Source organism: Sus scrofa, chromosome 13, assembly GCF_000003025.6.
Source record: "Sus scrofa isolate TJ Tabasco breed Duroc chromosome 13, Sscrofa11.1, whole genome shotgun sequence".
Taxonomy (NCBI): domain Eukaryota; kingdom Metazoa; phylum Chordata; class Mammalia; order Artiodactyla; family Suidae; genus Sus; species Sus scrofa.
Genome location: NC_010455.5, coordinates 67,099,577 through 67,122,022, shown reverse-complemented (window position 1 = coordinate 67,122,022; position 22,446 = coordinate 67,099,577). Strand labels below are relative to the sequence as shown.

Below are 22,446 nucleotides of genomic sequence, written 5' to 3'. Positions count from 1 at the left end.
CTATAATGGAAAAGAATCATACGTATATATATGAATCACTTTACCATAGACCTGAAACATTGTAAATCGACTGTACTTCAATAAAAATATTAATTTCCTTGTCCTCCCCTGGAATGCAAGCTGTATAAGGGCAGAGTCATTGTGGGTCCTCAATCAATATTTGTTGAGGAAGGAGATGGTTGAGTGATGGTGTCATTTATTGAGACAGAGAGGAAGAGACTGGTGGATGTGAGTGTTGGAGCAGAAAATTCCATTGGGAAACTTGAGTTTGAGATGCCCCAATGGATACCCAAAAGGAAGGTCGGTGGCTGTCAAATACACAAGCACAGACCTTAGTTTCTTCACCTGCAAAGAGGGCAGGTCTGTTGAGATAAAAGTGTGGCAGTAGCCAGCACAGTTAGCCCTTCCTTGCTGGTGTGTTCCCTTCTCTCCTCAAACAGCTATGACAAGCTTGCTGTGACAAGTTCCCTGTGACAAGCTTGAAGCTGCTGGTGTGTCCGTAAATGTTTCGAGAATCATGTGGCCCAGAGGAGGGGTCCTGCCCATTTGCTTCTCCCTCCTCCTGAGGTTCAGCACACTAGGTGCCCAGAAGCCCTGGCAGAGCCTGGAGCCAAAGGACTACGGAACGTTTGCAGCAGTGGCCATACCGCCTCCTAGCCCTGCTCCCTCTCGCCATTTCTTCTGACCACGTGACAATCATTTCTCATTCTCCGTGGGCCTGTGTTTGTGACCAACCTCTCAGTGGGGAGGAGAGGATTTTTAAAAATAGCTTTATTGATTTATTTTTGGGGATATAAAAGCAATAGATGTTCTTTGTTGAAGAAAAAATTTGGTGCTACAGAATAAAAAGAAGAAAATTAAAATCAGTCCGCACCTCATCATCCAGAGATAACCATCATCTCCAGTTCAGTGTCTGGCAGCGTTCTTCTCTGGATTCTGTATTTTTGTGTCCAAATGGGTTTGGGGCAGGACTCCAGGGCAGATGGAGCAAGGTGGAGATTGGGGGGAGGCTGGGCAAGTACCGAGGTGGGGCCTGTGTAATTCCTGGTTTATGGTCAGAGCAAAACCCACAGTCTGTCCCACCTGCCAGGTCAGTCCCTGGGGGCTGCCTTGCACTCCTCATATTTATAATCATTTCCATACTCACCTGACCGCCCCCCTGGAACTTGAATCCTTTTAGTATCTTTCTTGTTTATTTGTAGCTCTGTAAAACAAATGCCATGTAGCCAGTATCTCATTAATCCTTAGAATAACCAAAAGGGAGTTGCTGTTACTAGCCCCAATTCACAGATGAGGAAACTGAGCCTCAGGGAGGCAAAATGACTTTGTTAAAGGCACAGAGAAAGCTCAGAACCAGGTTTCCAGACACCAGCATCCTGAGCAGAGTGACATAGAACAAGAAGCACTTGCCACATGCCAGACACTTTGGACAGGCAACATCGTCTCCTTTATTCTTCCCAATGTCCCTGCCAGAGGGGCTGATTCCATCCAGTTTCAGAGATAAGGACATCAGAGAGGTGAACTACTTGCCTAAGGCCACACAGCCGGTGGGTGGGGATGTTAACTCACTACAGGTGTATCTGGCTGTTGGGGGAGTGCTGCAAACAGGAGCTTAGGATGGGGCGGGGTGGGAAGGGTGAATCGTGCCCTTCTGTCAAGGGCAGCCTCTTTGCCCCTCATCTGGGCACGCAGAGTGGAGTTTCTGAACCCTCTAGTCTCAAGTTCCAGTCTGCTCCGGTTCTGACCTCTGGTCACAGCCTGGACCACAGGAGGCGGTTCGGTTTAGCAGCAGCGCCACCTGGTGGCTGATTTGCTGCCACCCGCGCCCCACAGAACTCAGGACCCTGGGTGGGCCAGCAGCCTTGAGGAGAGGAGGACCCCAGCTCTCATTCTTCCCAGCTGGAGCCCTAGGTAAACCCAAGACCTCCCTGGTTTAGAGAAAAACCGAAGACACTGGGTTTGATAGACTTGCCTCTGAATTCCAACTCGGTCTGTGTGACACGGGGCAAATTCCACCTACCTCTCGAGTTTGTTTCCACATCTGTAAAGATCTCAGTTGCAGGCTTGTTTTGAGGCTGATGGAAATATACCTGACCCTATGCCAGGTACAGGGTAGGTGCTGAATAAATAAATGCCAGGAAATGACCGTTTGCTCTGAACCCCCTCCCCATCATCCTCCCAGGGTCCCCCGCAGGCCAGGCCCAGACCCTCTGATGGGCTTCTCCTAAGTCACTCTTCTTTGGTGGGGCCCAGGGTCCTGTGTGGACCAGCCCGACAGTCTTCTCACTCTATAAATGGTTCTCTTTGGGAGGATGCTCAAAAGGAAGGCTGGGAAAATTCCTGGGAGAACAAGAGCCAAGTGTTGCTTAGAATTGGTCTGACACACCCAGGTTTTAGGTGGGTGGGGGTGTCTCTGGAAGAGCCAAGCCTGTTCCACTCTCTCACGGTCAAGGTCACGGAGTCCTTGGCCAAGGCCCACTGCTTCCCATGGTTTGCAGCTCTGGCTGGGCCTCCCCATCACTTCCAGGCAGGCATCTGCCCTTTATTCACGTCAGATCGACTGCCTCCACATCCCACCCCCAAAGCACTTCCCAGCTTCCCTCCTCCCCTTTCCTCAAGGGTGCACGTTGCAGGGGGTTTTCGGAAGCATGCTTCCTACAAGGCTACTCCAAGTGCCTCCTTGAACTCTGAATGGCTCCAAAGCCCCCCAGTAATGACCAAGAGCATTGATACTTTTATAACTCTTGATGGCACTCAGTAATTCTGAAGGGCTCCCCAATTATCCTCTGGTTTTCCCAATGGTCCCCTATAACCCCCACCCAGCAGTACGCTCCACCCCAACTTCCAAAGGGCTCCATCACTCACTGACAGCTCCAGTGGATCCCCAGGATCCCCCAAACTCTCAGGTCTCTGAGGGCCCAGTGATCCCTTCAACTCTCCCTGGCCCAAAACATCCTCTTGTCCATCTCACTGAACCCCAGTGGCATATCATTTCTGGGAAACTATGGAGACTTCTAGAGGTCCCATGTCACTAAAGGTGTTTCAAGGCTTCCAAAGACCCTTGGTCCTTCTCCATGGCCTCCATCACTATCTTGTCCCCCCCTGGCCCTGAATGATCCATCAGTGCTCATGGCAGTGGTGGAAATCCGTGCCTTCCAAAGGTGGTCTGGAAAGTGCCTTGGAGCCAGAGACCCCAGGGGTGTCACCACAGCTCTGCTGGGACCTGGGGCAGCTGACTTGACTTCTCTGAGCCCGTATGCTCATTGGTAGACTGTGCTCACCATGTCAGCCCATGGGGAGACCAAGGGCAAGGTAATAGCTTTGAAAAGGCAAGCATGGTTTCCAGCATCAGGTGGGTCTTCAATGCCTAATTACTCCCTCTCCTGTGCCCCCTCCTCAGGCAAGCTGGGCGCATATGCACTGAAGCCCCTGCCCTGAGGAGTACCTGCTCTGTGCTAAGACATGCCCTGATGTTGGTGTTACCTAAACCCCTTATTCTGGGAGGTGGTGGGGGGACTGGCCAGCCTCACAGCTGCTGAGGTTGACGATGGGTCGTGAGCACAGACCAGGGCTGGTGGGAGTGGGGTGGAGGGTGGGGGCACTCTGATTTCCACCATGTTTCGACAAAGACATTTTTCTGCTGCTTTTGCTCAGGCTGTTCCCTCATCTCAAATGCCCTTCTCTGCCTTGTGAAAACTTCCCATCCCTCAGGGAAGGCAGGGAAGGGCATTGAGATGAGGGAACAGCCTGAGCAAAAGCAGCAGAAAAATGTCTTTGTCGAAACATGGTGGAAACTCAAATCCCAAACCCTTGGTTAAGAGGTTGGCTATATGGGCTCCAGACAGATCTGACAAACCTTGGTCCTACTCAACTCCTCCACTTTCCAGGAGGTATATCTTGGAATCATTTTTTGGCAAATCATTTACTGTCTCTAAACATTAGTTTCTTTGTATAAAAAGTGGGATTAATAACACTTACCTGTGAGATTTGCTGGGAGGCTCTGATGAGGTAATATAGGCATGACACCCGGCACACAGTAGGTGCTCAATAAACTGCCCTTATCCTGCTCTTGGCACTCCCTGAGCACTTGGTCTCTGGCACATTCCCGTGGGGGTGGTCCTGGCAGTCCAGCTAGCCTGAAGCTCTGAGGGCAGCGCCTATGTCGCTCCTCCCAGGAGCCTTCACAAAGTGGACCTTAGTCAAAAGTGAGAGACAGAGAAGGCCACGCCTTGGCAGCAAAGACTGACTCTGCTCTCTGACAGGTCATGAGGTACCCGGGCCGAGGGCCCATTTGATCTTTGAGTTTGAGACAGGAATGTAGAAGACTCCTAGGGGAATCTACATTCCCTCTCTGGGTCACGTTTTCATCACCACTCTACTGTTGGCCAAGCCAAGGCCCAAAGAAGTGGGAAGACTTGCCCAGGGCCACAGTGCAGGATTCAAACTGGCTGGCAAAGGCTGAAGGAGGCAGAGAAGTTTCTCCCCACGCCTTACTCCTTTCCAGAGGAGTGTGGACACTTCTTTTTCTGTCTAAGAGCAGGAATATTCAAGACAAGGGGCTGTTCTGTTTGTTTCAATATCCAAGGGACAAGTGGGTGCTCAGAAAAAGCCTCCTGAAGACTTGACCCTGTTTTCCCAAATATGAAGCCCTCAGCTAAAAGTACCTGCTATTTGGTGCCTGATCCCTTCCCTCTTCGCAGAGAAAACTATCTTAGCTCTGAAGTAGCCTTTGACCTCACTTCCAAAACTCCCTTGTCCTTCTCTGGTTATTTGCAGCGCCCAATAGAGCCAGGCTGTGTAGTCACACTTGGCCAGCAGGGGCTGTTAGACACACTGCAGCCTGCAGCATCTACTGGGGGAATAAATGCCACAGTTCCCAATTCTGTAAGCTCCAGAGTCTGCAAGTCAGATGTCCTGTGAATGAGGGAGACCCACATTTCCATGACATGGCTTCTTTGTGCCCTGCTGGGGACAGCTGCCTAATACAATGCACTTTCAGACATGGGGAGGGAACACCGGTGGCAGGTGGTGATTGCACCAATCCCAGTGACTCTGAAAAGTCATAATGTACTTAGGGTCCCTCTGGGGAATCAGAGACTTTTTTGAATTCTGAGACTTTCTGGGATGCTTTCCCCATGAGCAGATGTTACCACCTTAGAGAGGGCAAGAGGCCAAGACAGATTCAGGGGGACCCCAAGAGCAGGGATTTTAAATAGAAGAGTCAACCAGGCAGGAATGAGCAGATGCCACATGCAGGCGATCTTACGGTGCCATGTGCTAGCAGGACAACACATGACGTGACCCCAGCCACTGTAAGGGAGTCTCCAACGCAGATTTGGAGATTTTTGTTGAAGTTCTGAGCAACACCACCCTTTTTAGAACTTAGGCACAGTTCTTTCAGGATAATAACCAGTGTGAATTCGAAGCTTTATTACCATTCACACCCCAAGCTCACAGGATTTCCAGAATCACCCTGAGTTTGAGGCAAGCAATGACCACCATTTTAGAGATGAGAAAACTGAGGCAGCCCTGGAACCAAAAGCAGGGCTGCAGGCTCCAAATCCTCATTTCCTTCCACCCCATTGTGCCTGCCTCAGACACGTGGGCTGCCCGCTAGGACAGGAGTGTAAGCTTGGTGGCACCACTGATGCCAAGAGGAGGTGGCTTTGCCTTCTTTGAGTCTTGCAGCCTGAGGGACAGGAAGGCATCATGATGAGGAGGAGACTAGGTTTTGAGACTTTGCTTTCTGCTCCTACGGGTTACGGGCTGTGGGACTCTGGGAAAACGGCTGGCCTCCTCTGTGCTTCAATTTCCCTTGTCTGTAAAGTGGGGGAAGTAATACATAAGTAAAGTGGGGTTGTCGTAGGATTAAAGACAGAACTTTTGTAAAGCACTTGGTACACAGGAGACAATCAATGCATGGTGATCACAGAAAAGGCAGTGTGGGCTCTGGAAACAGGAACCCCAAATTGGAACGGCAAATAATCCCCCATTGAAAACAGCAACCTCTAAATATGGAACCAAGATAGTTTTGCAGGAATATCACGGAGGTAATAAAAGAGGAAAAACCACCGATGAATATCACTCTGCCAAGAACTGCCACAGAGAGTTTGTTCATTTCTTTAATTTTTAAAAATGAGTAAGCAGACAATTGTGTACCCTTTGAATACCCAATAAAAACATTCATTATGCAAAACAGTACAACCTTTTTCATTTTTAATAATACTGTAAATATCTCAGAAAGGATGTATTGTTTCCAATGAATATCAAAAAAGTCACCACAATTACGTTTCGCCTGCCCCCACCTCTCCCTCCCCACCCCCCAAAGTTACACAAATACTAGTAAGAAATTACAAAAAAAAGAACAAAAGCCCTCCCTCCGCCCTGCCCCATGAGTTGTGTTAGGTGAGTGAAGTGTTAAGTGCCACATGTACAATGCAGTGTCCCCAGCAAGACCCTGCGGGGGGCTGAGCATTGGTGAGAGTGATGGGTGAAGAACCGGTAGCAGCAGCAGTGGGGAGACCCCCCCCACCTGTTGGAGAGCAGACAAGGATGGACACAGGTGGGGGCTCAGCCCAAGCCCCGATCTTCCTGCATCCATTTCCTGGGTTCACAGGTTCAGAGAGCCAAGGAGATGCCGGGCAGGCCTGGGCTGTGTGTGTAAAAAGGGGGCCCAGAACCAGGCATCCCAACCTGCCTGTGGGGTACTGGGCAGCCCTCTTAGCAAACACAGGCTTCAGGCAGCGGCTGGCCAGGGCCGAGAAGCTGGGCGTCTGGGCAAGTCAAACATGTCCATTTATTATAAGGAACTAAATCCAGTTTGGAGAACGTTTGCATTTCCAGCAAATAAAATTGGGAACATAAGGATGAAGAATGCACCTTCCCCGTCCCCAAATAACTCAGGACCAAGGCAGAGGCTCTGATGTCAAATCCAATTAGAGAAGAGAGGGATCAGCCAGGGAGGCCTGGAGCAGCGCTCCAGCTTCCTCCCCAGACCCCAGACCTGTGGAGGTGGGGGTGGGGTGACAGGAGGCCAGGTCTACCTCCCATGAGCCCCGAGGCTTCCCAGCCCCCTGGCCAGAGTGGCAGGTGGGCCGGTTCCTGGGAAAAATGTAGGAAGAAGCCTCTTGAAGGTTACAAGGTTCTGCTGGTGACAGGAAGGATGGGGAGGGGCCTGGAGGCTGCTGGATGTCAGGAGAAAAAAGTAAGGGAAAGCAAGAGGGAGAAGACGTTTCAGGGGGACAGAGATGGGGCTGGAGGATAAACCAGGCTCTGGGCCTGACTGTAGCTCCCTCCCAGGAGGCTGGTGGAAGGTCTGTCAGTGCAGATCCTGGCGCGGACAGTGGCAAGACAGACAGCCATGGGCAGATTGGAGGCGCCTAGGCAGCCTGGTTGAGGACAGAGTCCGAGCGGAGGGTAAGAGCAGACGGCCAGGGGCAGCCCTGCCAGGGGGCCAAGGCCCTGGATGGTTTCCATGGGATGAGGCTGCTCCTGGAGGAAATCAAACCACAGAGCTTTCATGACAAACTTGATTTTAAATAAGCAGGGGTTGGGGGTGGGTGGGTGCAGGAAAGACCACCGGCACATTCTCAGAAGAATCCAGGATCAACAGCAAGTCTGCGGGGGGGCATGCAAAGAGGATCCTAAGAGACGGGGCTGGTCGGGGAGACCCCCAGAGATCACCTGATCCAGCCCTTCCACTGGAGCAGCTGAGGCCAGGAGGGGAGGGGAGCCCAGGTCACTTGCTGGGACCAGAGCAGAGGAGGACCTGCCACCCAGGAGACCTGAGTCTGGTGGGGCTTATTCTTCTCTGAAACAGCCTTGCTCTCTGCAAACCCACCTCTAGGAAGCAGGCAATGGGAAAGGGAGGTGCTGAAGGAAGACCATGGAGGCGAGAAAGAAAGGCAGCTGCAATGGTCAGGGGCCAAAGTGGGACACAGACCGAACAGCTAAAAGGCTGAGGATGAGGACAGGTGTCGCTCCCTCCCACCTGCTCCCCCGCCTGAGGATAAAAGTTTGACCCTATGATACAACCTCTTCCTACCCCACTAGAGAACATTGGTTAAAACCTTTCTAGCACAAGAAGATTCTGCTAGTCCCTGTACAGGATTATACCTTCATACCATTACTTAAAGGACAACTGGGGAAGTGGGGAGAATGGAGGGGAATGTGGCTTTAAACCAGAGTGGGCACAGTCACTGAAAATTAACTTGTTAATAAATCCTGTGCAAAACGAGCAAGCCTCTACCATTAGGTGAAGTACGCTCAGGGATTCATTTGTACACACAGCGGGTGGGGCAGAGGTGGCATCGAGGTGGTGGCAGGCGGCGCTCAGAAGTGCGTCTCCTTCTCTGTGATGGCTGCAATGGTCCCATCGCCCTTGAGTTTGGCCTCACAGTCATTAACCGTCACCGTCCGTGGGCCTGCCCCCAGCTTGCCCCGCATTTTCAGATCAGCGCTCGGGACTGTCAACTTCTGGAATTTCTAGATGGTTGGAGATGAAAAGAGCTGTCTGAGAGCAGCTGCCGGGTCCCAGGCCTGCCTTGGCACCTCCCCCAGTGCCCAGTGGACACCTTGGGCTGTGGAGCCCACAGGCCGGGGCTGGGCCCTAGCTCTGCTACTCAGAGCTCTCTCTGTCCTGGCTGACGATGCAGCAACCTCAGGTTTGTTGACCAACCCTGGCCTTTAAGCACAGACTCTCCATCCTCACCGTAATTCTTTCCCTCCCAGATCCTTCCCATCAGTTGGCAGAACCTTGTGGAAACAGAGGGAGGTGAACCAAGTGGCAGAGGCCTGCAGTGGCCAAGGTTCCAAGGTTAGGGTTCCAGGACTGCTCTCCTCTGGACACATCTGGTCCCAGAATTAACAACTGCCCGCTTCCTGCAGGAATGGAGAGCCTGCACTTGCTCCGGGGCAGGAGCAGGCAGGAGCAAGCCACCTTTCCTCTGGGCTTGCTCCTCTCGGCTGATGCTGGCTCTTCTGGAGCCCAGGACCTCACTGGGCAGCAGTGCTGGCTGGAGCCAACTCTGAGCTGGCACTCGCTGTGGGGGTCTGCACACACGCCCACGTCCACCTCTCTCTGGTCCTGGCCTGGGAGACATAGGTCAGCCCTGGGGTGCTGTCCTGGGGCAGGAATAAGGAGGGGGCCCTGAGAGCACAGCCTCAGGAAACCTGCTCCACCACTCAGAGCCTGTGTGCCCTTGGGCAACTTGCCTCATTTCTCTGTGCTCAGCTTCCACATCTGTGACATGGGGATAGTAACCACCTCTACCTCACTGGCTGCTATGAGGACTCAGTGGCCTGGTGTTTGCAAGTGGCTTAGAACAGTGGCTGTGTGTGTGTGTGTGTGTGTGTGTGTGTGTGTGCGCGCGTGCGTGTGTGTGTGTGACACAGACAGAAATGTGTGAGAAACTGACTCAGACCTGATCCGCCAGCAGGTGGGAGAAGAGCCTGAAGGGCCGCGGGGTTGTTAACTCACTCTGCTACCAAGGGACCACGTTCCACACGATTCCACTGACGGGAAACGTCCAGAAGAGGCACAGGCACAGATAGAGAGGAAGGCTGGAGGGTGTCAGGGCAGGGCATGGCCTTATTGTATTGGGCACCGGGGGTCTTAGCAGGAAGACAAAAATGCTCGCAAACTGATTCATGGTGAAGTCTGCGCTAGGCAGAAAGTCACAAACCACTGATGAAGTGTACATCTGAAATGCCTGAATTTTATGATACAGATGTACCTCAATAAAATTGTTTAAAGGCCTTGGTTTGCTAAATTTTGGCTGTGCAATCTTAGGCAAGTGACAATTTCTCTGAGCTGCAGTTTCCCTCGCCTATTACACACGGAAAATGAGGGGCGGATTGGGGATTTGGGCCTGCATATGCACACTAGTGTAAGTGGAATGTATGGTCAATGGGGACCTGCTGTATAGCATAGGGAACTCTACTCAATGTCCTGTGATAAACTATACAGGACAAGAATCTGAAAAGGAAAGGATATGTGTGTGTGCATAACTGAATCACTTTGCTGTAGAGTAGAAATTGACACAGCAATGTGAATCAACTATACCCCAATAAAACTTTAAAAAATGAAAAAAAAATGACGCCCATTACATGGTTGCTCTGGAGACTGTAGGAGATGCAGCATGGAGGGGAGATTGGCATAGTGGTGACACAAGATAGGTGTTCCCCCAATGTCGGACCTGCTCCCTGTGCCCTGGAAACGGGGTCGTTAATGAACAGAATCTACAGAACAGTAAGAGTTGACACTCTGTGCCTCTGTGTCCCAGGTCCTAGTCTAAGCGCTTTCCCTCTGCTTACTCTCCGAGGCCTCAAACAACCTCTATATGTAAGGGAGACTGCTGTTGGCCCATTTTACAGCTGAGGAAACTGAGGCTGAGCTCAGGGAAAATGGCTCAACTCTGGGGCCTGAGTCGTGATGAACCCCCACCAAGGAGGAGCCGGTCAGGCCTCCCTGGGAGGCAAGTGGGGGCACGTTCTCATCACACCTCTTGCCCAGATGAGGAAGCTGGGATCCAGAGGCACCTGTGGCTGCGCCCACGCTCACCAGCCCTCCCAGCAGAGCCAGCCCCGCCCTGCGCCCCCAACCCCTGGGAGCCACCCTTGCCAACCCCTCCCCTCCAGGGCTGCTTACCTCAGGCAGTGTCCCTTCTGTCTTCCACAACTTGATGAAGACCCAGAGTGGGATGCAGAGCATGGAGGACAGGGCCATGAGCCAGCCGATGCCATAGCCCCAGGCTGGGTAGGTGTAGATGTTGTTGTACTTGAGGGGTTTGTACTTGACCAGGAAGAAGATGAAGATGCCCTGCGGGGAGATGGGGAGGGGATCCCTGGGGCAACCCTCAGTCTGCCTGTGGGCAGCCAGCAGGGGAGACTGTTACCCTGTGTAGCAGCCTGGGAGAGGCGAGGCCCTGCCTGGTCCACAGGGAGTAATGCAAGGAATGGACCCCACAGATCCCGTGAGACTGCCGCTGCCCAGGCAGGCATTGTAATTTTTTCCTAGATGCTTTCCAGGGCTGGTTTCAGAACTAAGATGGTTTGCAAACATGCTCTGATAAACTCCCAGTGCCAAGAACTGGGCGAAGAGCAGTGAGTTTGTTTGTTTTTGTCTGTTTGTTTGTTTGCTGCTTTATAGGGCCGCACCCGCAGCATGTGGAGGTTCCCAGGCTAGGGGTCAAATCAGAGCTGTAGCCGCCGGCCTACACCACAGCCACAGCAACACAGGATCCAAGCTGCATCCGTGACCTACACCACAGCTCACAGCAACACTGGATCCTTAACTGAGCAAGGCCAGGGGTCGAATCCACATCCTCATGGGCACTAGTCAGGTTCTTTACCCGCTGACCCACAGCGGGAACTCTGAGATTTGTTTTTTTAAGGAAACATCCTCTCAAAAATGCCTGTTCATGGTCTGCTCTGAGGGGCAGAGCATGAGCTCCTCTTTACCCTCATGCTGCGGCTTTATTGTCAAGAGCAGAGGCAAAGGTCTTTCATGTAACCTCAGCCCCCACGGAGGCAGGTCCCAACCACCCAGGTTGCAGGTCATCGAATCTGAGGCCCCAAGAAGGGAGGTGACTTGTTCATAGTCACACATCAAGATGACGGCAAGGCTGGGATCCTAGTGTGGCCCCCTCGCCAAGTCCAGAGAGGACACTGTCCCCACTACCTTGGCTTTGGGAGGTGTCAGGTGCCTTGGGCTTCCTGTACGCACAAAGGGTCCCCCGGGGCACGGCACCCCCACAGTCTCAGCCTTGGCCAGGCCTGGGCTCTGGAGTGGATGAGAAGTGGGCGGGTGGTGGGTGGGCTGCCGGCGGCTCCTGGTGGGGCCCTTACCGCGCAGATCCCCGGGGTCACGACCTTCCAGCACCATTTAATGAGCGACAATGGCCGGTAGCCGATCATGTCTTCGATGTTATCATAGAAGCGGTTGCTTCCTGTCCAGAATAAAGCAGACGGGCACACACACCCCAGAGAATTTCTGTACAAGACTCAGAGGAAAGGCTATGAGTGTCTACTTTGCCCAGTCTGAGACACACTGTAGCAGGGATCTCGTTTATTCCTTAAAAACTACAAGGCGTTATATCTCTGAGGTTTCAGAATTAACTGCAGTAAAAGGGGTTCTGGTTCAATACTGGGAAGAGCCCTCCTGGCCTTAGGCAGGAAGGCACAGGAAAAGGTGAGGAGTTTCTGAGGGAAAGACAGAAGGTGGCCCTTTGCGGCAGGGCCAGGGGCTGGGTGAGCTGCATGGGGCCGGGGGTCAGGGCTCTGAAGGTGAGAGCCTGATGAGGTGGCTGTGGGGCGTCTGTTCCTGAGCCACACCCAGGAGCATCTGTCATCGTTGAGTCCAGCAATTCTTATCCACAAATTCTGTTCAGGGAAAAGGCAGGGGCTGACTGAGTGCCAGCAATGGGCTGGCTGCTTTGCCTACATTACCTCCTACTTGGAGACATGGTGACGACCATCCATTGTACAGATGGGAAGACTGAGCCTCAGGGGCAGAAGGCTGGACCCAAGGTCACACTGTCTGAGCCTGGAACCCCTCTCTAGGCTGCAGGGGTATAAAAGCAGGAGGGTCCCTGGCAAGAGGGAAGGGCCAAGGAGTCCCCAAGGGGAAGGACGACAAAGAGGTCGAAGCAGATGGAGACCAGTCACACAGAAGCCGCACCCACATGTGTACCAGGCACTGTGGTGGCTGCTGAGGTGGGGGTGAGCTCAGCCTCTACTCACCGTACACCCAGCCGATGCAGATGCACTCAAAGATGGCCACAAAGAGGAGGCACATCCCGCTGGCTGCGTAGGAGTCAAAGAGCTGGAAGATGTACATGCCACCCTGCGGGGCGGGAGGAGGGACACATAGACAGGGATGGACAGACACATGGGAGACCAAGGTCAGCCAGCTGGCCTTGGGAAGGACCCTCTGCTCTGTGGCTACCAGCCTGGAGTCACTTCCACTAGGGCAGACTGGACTCTCTAGTGTCCTGGAATGCTGTGCCTTCTGTACCTGGGCACCCCTTAAGGATGCCACCCCCTGGGGGGGGTGCTGTGATTGAGATGGTTTGTCTTATCTCTGCTCCCCAAATGCCAGAGACAACACACAAAAGAAGAGACTGGAGGTTGGGCAGGCTCAGCCCTTTTCCCCAGATAGCCTCGCCACTGGCCTCCCTGCCTCCAGCCTCGCCTTGCCTATCCTCTGCACACCACCTCTCACAGGGACCTTTCCAACGGGCAAATCCAACCACATCACTCAGTAGTTTACCATTACCCTTTGGCTTCCTTCATCCTACCAGCCAGGGGCCACCCTCCTCACCGGAGCCTCAGCTCCCTTCCCACAGCCATCCTCAACATACTCCCTCCTGGACAGATGGAAGGATGGTCTCACTTCTGTGCCTCTTTACATGCTATTCCCTTTCAATGGGTAAGTACCTCCAAAGCTCAGCTCAAATGTCACCTCCTCCAAGAAGCCCTCCTTGACAGCCTCATTCTTTGTGCCTCCATAGCACATTTTAAGCATTGGTAGTTTTTAAAAAAGAAGTGTTCCCCCATCACCTGCTCTGAGCCCCTGCTGGGAAGGTCTCCACCCTTGTTCTGTGTGTCTCCCACCCTCAGCGCAGGGCCTGGCTTCCAGGAGGTCCCTGTAGGTGCAAGTTGAGTTATATGGAGTGAGTGCCCCGTGGGGAGGGACTCTGAATGGCTTGCCCACAGCTGTGTCCCAATTTCTGGCCGAGGACTCAGAACATGGTAGGTGTGCAATCTTTGTGGGATGCAGGAATGAGGGGGGCCAGCTCTGCAGCATGTGAATCTGTGATGATCAGGTTCAGTGGAAGGCCTTGAGGTGTAAGCTCCACTGGCCAAGGTAATCCGAGAAGATCTCTGGGAGGCAGGGGAGGCGTCTGAGGGGAGATGCAGGTGTGGGAAGGGTTGGGAGCTACAAAGAAAATCCTCTAGTACAATGAGAGCCCTTAGCAGGACACAATCAAAAGCAGCAGAAATAAAAGTGTAACAGGGAGGGAGGGTGTGGTTGGGGGAGGTGTGCCAAATGTACCACACAGCCTGGACAGCCTCCTTGTGTGTCTGCCACAGGGACTTACCTGGAACTAAGCTTCCTCCCTGTGTCCCCACAGCCCCTGGGCCTCCTATCATACAAGAGACCCTGGGACTTTTTGTTTCCTCATTCATCTCTTCAACTAGATCAGGGGCAATATTTCAATACTGAGTACAAGTGGTCCAAGGGCATTACACCAGGGAGTGGTGGGGACTGTGGCTAACTGGGGAGCACAGGTCCAATGTGGCCACACAACTCTGGTCAACTGGTGTTGGGGGATGCAGACCTGGATGCAGCCAGGGCTATGGATTTTCTGGAAGAGACTGAAAAATCCAAATTTTCTTGAGAAATCTGTAACTTTGGTAATCTCATCTTCTTAGAAAACCACATGAGGGTAAAACAACATGATCCCTAGGCCACATCTGGTCTGGGGCCTCCTGTCTGGGGAGGATGTGGCAGATGCTCAGGTCTCTGAGGGTCAGGAGCTTTTAGAGTTAACCCCAGGACTGCCTTCCTCATTACCCTCCTGAGGGTCTCCTGAACATCAGACATGGAAAGAAAACCAGGAGTTCCTGTTGTGGCTTAGTGGGCTAAGAACCCAACTTAGTGGACCAAGGTTTGACCCCTGGCCTCGCTCAGTGGGTAAGGATCCAGCATTGCTGCAAGCTGCAGCGTAGGTCACAGATGTGGCTCGGATCCCTTGTTTCTGTGGCTGTGGCATTAGGCAGGCAGCTACAGCTCCTATTCGACCCCTAGCCTGGGAACTTCCACATGCCGTGGGTGCAGCTGCAAAAAAAGAAAAAAGAAAAAGAAAAAAGAAAACCAGGAGGAAGCCTAATGCAACACTTACCAAGTGTCAGCTCTGCTTTAATTGCCCCCATGTCTCTGTCCAGCTGACCATGCAGGGGGACCACAGGCAGGTGCTACTGTCATCCTCAGTGCCATGTGGGAAACGAGGCCCGGGATGGGGAGAACACTCCCACAGGTCACCCAGCTGCCCAGTCGTAGGACTGAGGATGGAGCCCAGGTATCTGGCTGTAAGGTCCTGCCCTTCACCACTCACCACACTGTTCCAGTGGAAGGTGAGACATTCATGGGCTATTTTTTCCCTAGCATCAAGATTTAAACACTTATAAATGAAGGAGAAGATCCTGCCAGCAATTACTGAGGCTGACACGGCCCATTTGGCAATCTGAACTTCCTGGTGTGATCACTCACAGATGCGCCTCCATGAAGGGAGAAGGTTGGCATGTGGGGCCTAAGTGTCTGCTGGCTCATGGTCCTGGGCAGCCAAAGGCCGAGGTGCCCCGGGGCAGACCTGAAGCCTGGGAGAAGGCAGGCAGGGGGCTTTGTGAGCCGGGGCACCCAGGGCTGGTGTCCAGGAGGGCCTGCCACCCGCCTGCTACAAGCCAGGGACACCCTGCTGACGCCTGCGCTTCTGGTAGCCCCACCAGCTTCTTTAAGGCATCAAGTCAACCCCCCAATTTGTATGTGACAAAAGACTACTTTTCGTAATTAAACAGCTTAATGAGGCCCTGCTCACTGCAGCACTGTTCTCTGTGTGGGGGGAGGCGAGATGGAAACGGGAAGTGCTGCCCCATTCATTTGCTCCAACCTGATTATCATTCTGTTAATGTGACAATGACTAGGAGCAGTAATAACACCAGCCACCAGTCCCAGAGCCCACTCAATGACAGGCCCCGGCTCAGGGCTGGGCAAGACCGCCTCCAGCTCTTGAGGGTCTCAGGGCAGGTGGGGGTAGCAAGTGAACAGACAGATCATCGTATCGGCCAGATGGAGGTTGGGCTGAGCTTAGAAAGACATCCTGGGCAGGAAGAATGCAGGGAAGGCTTCCAGGAGGAGGTGGTTTTTGAGCTGAGAAGCGGAGGATGACGAAGATTAAGAGACCGACCTCAATACCACATCATCTGCTTTGACAGATTCTGAATTTCCTCATTTCTTTGCATGTTTCTTACAAAACCTCCTCTTGACTCTAGGCAACAGTTTTTTGGGGGTTTTCTTTGGGGATGTGGCTTTTATTATTAATTAATTTTGTGAGTGTGGATAAAAAGATAGCTCATCTCACCTTCCCAAGGTACTTAAGAAAGCATTTATTAGACAGGATGGCTGCAGGAGGGGAGAGATACATGGCCTTATGAGACAGTCTTAATTTGGGGTCATGATGAACCCCTTCTCACCCACAGGCCTGACAGAGACAAGGAGAGGGTACACACAGAAGGCTGGGGCTGGAACATTCAGTCCAATCTGAAAGTGTCCAATCTCATGCATGTCTGTTTCAGTGACTCCCCAGAAAAGCCTGCTCTGAACTTGTCACCAGTAATAGTAACTAGTTGAGGCCTCTATGGCTGACACTGTTACTTTCACCCAGAAGTTACTGTAAGGGGTGTCCCAGGAGTTCCCGTCATGGCTCAGCTAGTTAAGGACCCGGTGTCATCTCTATGAGGATGCAGGTTCAACTCCTAGCCTCACTCAGTGGGTTAAGGTTCCAGTATTGCTACAAGCTGCGGTGTAGGTCACAGATATGGCTTGCTCAGATCTGGCATTGCTGTTGCTGTGACATAGGCCTCAGTTGTAGCTTCCTTTTGACCCCTAGCCTGGGAACTTCCATATGCTGCAGGTATGGCAGTAAGATGGAAAAAAATGGAAAGAAGGGTGGGGGGCAATGGCCCAGGCATCCACACATTCACCACGACTAGGTAAACCCAGTCTTTCCCTCTGAGTTTCATTCCCTCTAACAAGTGACAGTTGAGACCTTTAGCTGAACGCTTAACACAGGCAGGAAATTGTGCTAACAGCTTAATGAGAGCTTTCACTTGATTCTCAAGACAACCCATTACACAGATGAGAAAACCGAGTCCCTGAGAAGCGTTGGACCTGGCCAGGGTCACACAGCTCGTCAGTGTCAGAGCTGGGATTTGACATCGGACCCCCTGACCCGAAGCCCAGGCACTTAGCCTTGTGCTACCCTGTTCACATCACCTACGTGGGTCTACATCACTCACCTCCGTTAACATCACGAGGCCCAGAAAATAGGAGATGATCGATAGGGCCAGGATGAGCAGCTCTCGCCGATAGCCCCGCCGAAAGACCTTGGGGTACATGTCCACCACAGCGGTCACGAGGCTTTCCACACACACGAACTGGACGGGGTAGATATGGTGGTGTGAAGCCCAAGAGAAAGGCTGTTCTTAGTGGCCCTGGGCCTAAACCCTGGGCCATACTTACACTGGCCCGAGAATAAAATCAATAGCCCTGACACTTAGCGAACTTCAGCAGACCCATTTAACACAGGAGGACCCTGAGGCTCAGAGAGGGGAAGTAACCTATCCAATGCCTCTCAGCAAGGAATAAGTAGGGTCACAACTTGAAGAACTGAGGTCTTCTGACCCCCTTCCCCACCCCCATACACTGCCTGCCATATGCCTATGTGCTGGGTCAGTGACTTCAATGAGACCCAGCCTCTGCCTGGGAAGCCAGATGGGAGTTTCTTTAACTGTCCTGAGAGCTGAGGTCTGTGCTGGTGGCAGCTCTGGTCAGTCTGCGATGGGATTGACTTGCTTGTCCTCCAAGACTGTGACAGTTCCCCTGCCCTCTGCTTCTGGTTGGCAGGCATCCCTCTGCTGGATGGACAGTCAGGTGAGCCAACACCTAGCTCTTGCGTGTGAGTTGGGCAAGTCTCTGCGCCTGGCCAGACTGGGCAGAGCTTGAGCCGCTAAGCACCTGTGTCCCACCATGCTGAGAGAGGGCCAGGTCCAGGATCCGTTGCATTCCTACTCACCCACCAACACCCAGCCCAAATACCCCAATGCACCCCTCCCCCACTCCTGGGGTTCTCCCAGCATTGTGGGAAGATCTGCATGAGCCTTTTCCTGCCTGCTCCTTCTTGACACCCCCCCGCTTCCAGGCTCTGTCCCAACCCCTCATCCCATGCGGTTATATTTGTCTCCTTACACAAAGGTGAGACCCTAGAGGGCAGGGGCCAAGTCGTTTTTATCTATCTCTGGTGGCACAGAGGAGATGCTCAGAAAATGTTTGATAAATGGCGAACACATGGTGCTTGCTGAGTGCTGGGCTCAGTTCTAAGCAGTTAACAGATTTTAATTTACTTAATATCCATGTGTTAAGTGCTATTATTACCCCCATTTTGTAAACGAAGACACAGAATCATAGGCATGTAAGGAACTTGCCCCAAGGTCACAGAGGCAACATCATAGAGCCTGAATTTGAATCAGGCAATCTTGTACCAGAGGCCGGGTGGCACTGGGGGGTCACCGTATGAGAGCACTCCCTTCCCTGGAGCCATTCCTTGGCTCCAGATCCTTTCTGATTCACCTCTATTTCCTCAGGAAAGGTATTTCCATCTCACTATGCAAAGGGCTGTAGCACAGAGAGGTGAAGTGACTACCCTGGAGTCACACAGCTGGCAAGAGTCAAACCCAGGCCTATCTGACTCCAATGCCCAGGCTCCTGGTCTCTAGGCTGCCCAGACTCTACAGCTGTGATCATGCTTTCTCTGGGGTCCCCAGGGAGGGAAGGAGATGCAGATGCAGGGGAGGCTGTTGATACAGCTCCTCAATTGGAGAGACATGAGAGCAGGTGGCCTAAGAGGCACACAGACCTGGGTGCATGTCCCAGGTAGTCACTCGCATTTCTGAGCCTCAGTTTCTTCCTCTGCAAAATGGGGCTAACCAAAGTTGGAGGGGGGCTAGTCCACGTGGTTATCATGATTAAGAACAAAGGACACGGGCCTGGCACACAGTAAGTGCCATTCACACCTGGGGGTGAGCAGAGCAGCCATCCGCCCTCTGGGTCCCTAGGCCCCCTTTGCAAACAGAGTATCTCATTCCCAGTGTGGGCCTGGCTTAGCCCAGGGACTCAGAGCTGAGGCTTGGCCCCTGCATCCCTCTGTGGAGGCAGGCCTGTCACTGTCACACATAAGCTGGCGATCCCTCCTGAGGCCTCTGCCCGCAACAAAGGAGGTGACGGTTATCAGCAAAAACACCCGGTGCTTCTGCAGCTCAGCTTAGCAGTTCCTGAGAAACCATCCAGGAGAAGAAATTGGACTTGGCTGGGTTGATAGGTAGGCCAGCCATGGGGTTTGGGTCCTAAGTGACTCACACAAGGTCACAGGTTGGGGGCAGCGCTTTGCCAAGAGACCCCCGCCTGACAGCAGAGTGACTGGCTCTGGCTGGAAGGCCTTCTCTGGGGCTCAGGGGAACCCGCTGCAATAGGGCAGCAGGGCAGAGGGCAGATTTCTGGGATGAAGAGGGCCTGGAGGTCACAGAATTCTGGCAGGAAAACCAAGGAGAGGGTTGGAGGAGGGCTGGGAGGGTGCTGGGCTGAATTTTGCAATGTGAGAAGATGTAAGTGCTTGCATTCATGTGGAGAGAAAGGAAAATACTCACAGATAAATTGCTAGTTCTAACTACACATTCTTCGCTGAGGAAGGCAGGCTGCCAAGGGGAGGGTGGCTGTGGAGAGGCCCTCAGGCTGCAAAGAGAGGCAGGCGGGTGGGATGTGTGTGGCGGGGTACTGGTGGTGGTACTGAGGACATGTGGGACCCCAACACAGAGATGAAGGAAGAAGATGCTGTTCCACATCCCCGTGTCCTCTGTGACCTGGCTTGGTGCTGACAACCAGGACCAGGAGGTGGTGTGTAGGCCCCAGGGTGTTCCTGAGAGCCGCATCTGGCTTTCCCACCCTCCTGGGCTGGGCGCCCCCTTACCTGGCTGTCCAGGCCTAGGAAGATGAGCATCATGAAGAACAAGGTGGCCCACAGTGGGGAGAGAGGCATCATGGTGACAGCCTTGGGGTAGGCGATAAAGGCCAGGCCAGGGCCTGGAGAGGAAGGAGAGAGAGAGGTGCCAGGTGGAGTCCAGTCCCACATTCAATTGTTGGTTTAACCCACTGGTACTGAGTGCTTCCTTTGTGCTGTGCTTCATTCTCACTCAAATGAGGTAACTCTCCCGGCTACCCCATGCTATTGGTACTGCCGTGATGCCCACTGTGCGGCTGAGCAAGGTGAGGCATAGAGAGGGAAGCAAGGGTCTAGAAGGGTCAGGATTCAAGCCCAGGTTGGTCTGACACCCAGACCTTCCTCTGCACAGACCTTTTGCTACTCTTCCTATGGGGGTAGGTGGCAGGGGAGAAGGGAGGCATTCTTACTAAAATGCAGGTTCTTAGGCCCACCCCAGAGATTCTAATTTAGTTGGTCTAGGGTGAGGCAAGGCCCAGGCACTGGATGATTACCAGGTAAGTTGTTAAGAGTCCAGACTTGGACAAATGCTGATTACCTAGGCCTGCCTCTTCCTTTGGGCTCTTCCTCTCAGTTTCCAGGTCCACACTCTCTTGTCTGGCCTGCTCCTAATGGAGGGCTTGTTAGCACGGCCTCAGGACGAGCTTTATTAATGTCAAGGCTGAGATTCTGAAGTTCCAGCCCTATAGCACAGTGGTCAAGGGTTCAAATAAATCCTTGTCTTTTACTGTGAGCTCTGCCTCTACCTCTTCAGCTGGAAAAAGAGAACAATGGAGTCCTACCTAATAAGGTGGTTTTAAGAATTCAGTGGGATGATGCAGAATATGGGAAGCACTTCATAAGGTAAATGTTCAAAAAATTCATTCTGATTATGTTTTTTTATCTTACAAACAGCCTTGTTAAAGTCCAGTTTACCACAATAAGCATTTGCTTTAAATGTATAGTTCAATGAATTTTGAGAAGTGGATACACCCAGATACCATCACTGCAATTAAGATACAGGACATTTCTACCATTGCCTGGGGTCCCTCTGCAGAGTCTCTACCCTTGCTTCCTGTCTTTGATCTAATTTTTTTTCACCTTGGATTATCTCTGTTCATCCTACCTAGGAGAGTGGAATTACCAGGTCATATGGTAATCACGTTTAACTTTCTAAGACATGCCAAACTGATTTCCAAGGTAGTTGTGTCATATTACATTCCTACCAGCAATGTTTGAGCGTTCCAGTGGCTCCACAACCCACTTGATGTTGTCAGCATTTTTTTTTTTTGCCTTTTTTTTGTTGTTGTTGTTTTTTAGGGCCACAGCATATGGAAATTCCCAAGCTAGGGGTCTAATTGCAGCTACAGCTGCTGGCCTACACCACAGCCACAGCAAGGCAGAATCTGAGCCGCATCTGTAACCTACATCACAGCTCATGGCAATGCCAGATCTTCAACCCACTCAGCGAGGCCAAGGATCAAACCCACATCCTCATGAATCCCAATCGGGTTCGTTAGCTGCTAAGCTAAGAAGGCAACTCCTGTCAGTATTTCAAATTTAGTCATTGTAGTGGGTGTGAAGTATTATATCATTATGGTTTTAGTTGGTATTTCCCTGATGACTAACAATGTAGAATAAAGTATCTTCACATATCCTTCACATATCTTCTTCTGGGAAGTACCTCTTGATTCTTTGCCCATTTTTGATTGGATTGTTTCCTTTTTGTTGAGTAGTAAGAATTCCTTATATATATTTGGGGTATAAATCTTTTATGAGAAAGAAGCATTATGAATATTTTTTTTAAGTCCGTGGCTTGCCCTTTCATTTTTTGGTGTTGTGTGAAAAGCAGTTTAAAATCTTCCCATTATTTGTTGCTGGCATACCATAGATTTTTGGTTATTGTCTTTTTATCCCACGACATTAATAAGTTCACTTAGTAATTTTTGGTAGGTTTCTTAGGATTCTTCTATGTGGTCAATCAGGTTGTTTTATGAATGAAGACAGTCTTTATTCTTCCTTTCCAATCTTAATACTTTTAATTTTTCTTACCTTACCACATTCTCTAGGAATTCCAGTATCATAGAGAATAGAAATGGAGACAACAGGAGTTCCTGTCATGGCTCAGTGGTTAACGAACCTGACTAGTATCCATGAGGATGCAGGTTCAAATCTCTGGCCTCACTCAGTGCGTTAAGGATCTGGTGTTGCCATGAGCTATGGTTCAGGTCACAGATGTAGCTCAGATCCCACTATACTGTGGCCGTGGCATAGGGCAGCAGCTACAGCTCCAATTTGACCCTTAGCCTGGGAACCTCCATATGCCACAAGTGCACCTAAAAAGACAAAAGACAAAAAAAGAAATGGAGACAACATATATCTTTGCTTTGTTTTTGATTTTAGGGAGAAGCGTGCAATATTTAATGGCCAGGAAATTAACACTAGTACACACTCTTGATGAAACTACAGAACTTATTCATATTCCACCAGTTTTTCTCCTTATATCCTTTTTGTTTCTGTTCCAATGTCCAGTTCAGGATTCCACACTGCACTTCATGGTTGCTTGTCTTTGGTCTCCTCCAACCTGTGGAGTTGTATGTCTTTACTCTCTTCCAAGCCCTTTTTTGTCTTTAAT

The 22,446-nt window shown here is 51.7% G+C and overlaps 1 protein-coding gene across 2 annotated transcripts in view; it reads right to left on the bottom strand.

Moving 5' to 3' along the window:
- Positions 6,105–22,446, bottom strand: part of SLC6A11 (solute carrier family 6 member 11) — a 117,806-nt gene continuing 101,464 nt past the window's right edge. For both annotated transcript variants that reach the window (XM_021069338.1, XM_021069339.1), the window contains exons 9-14: positions 19,803–19,915; positions 17,080–17,217; positions 12,742–12,844; positions 11,848–11,948; positions 10,649–10,819; positions 6,105–8,484 (exon numbers count right to left, since the gene is read on the bottom strand). In XM_021069338.1, coding sequence (XP_020924997.1) covers positions 8,332–8,484; positions 10,649–10,819; positions 11,848–11,948; positions 12,742–12,844; positions 17,080–17,217; positions 19,803–19,915 — 779 coding nt within the window. In that variant the 3' untranslated portion in view covers positions 6,105–8,331. The remainder of the gene's footprint in view (positions 8,485–10,648; positions 10,820–11,847; positions 11,949–12,741; positions 12,845–17,079; positions 17,218–19,802; positions 19,916–22,446) is intronic.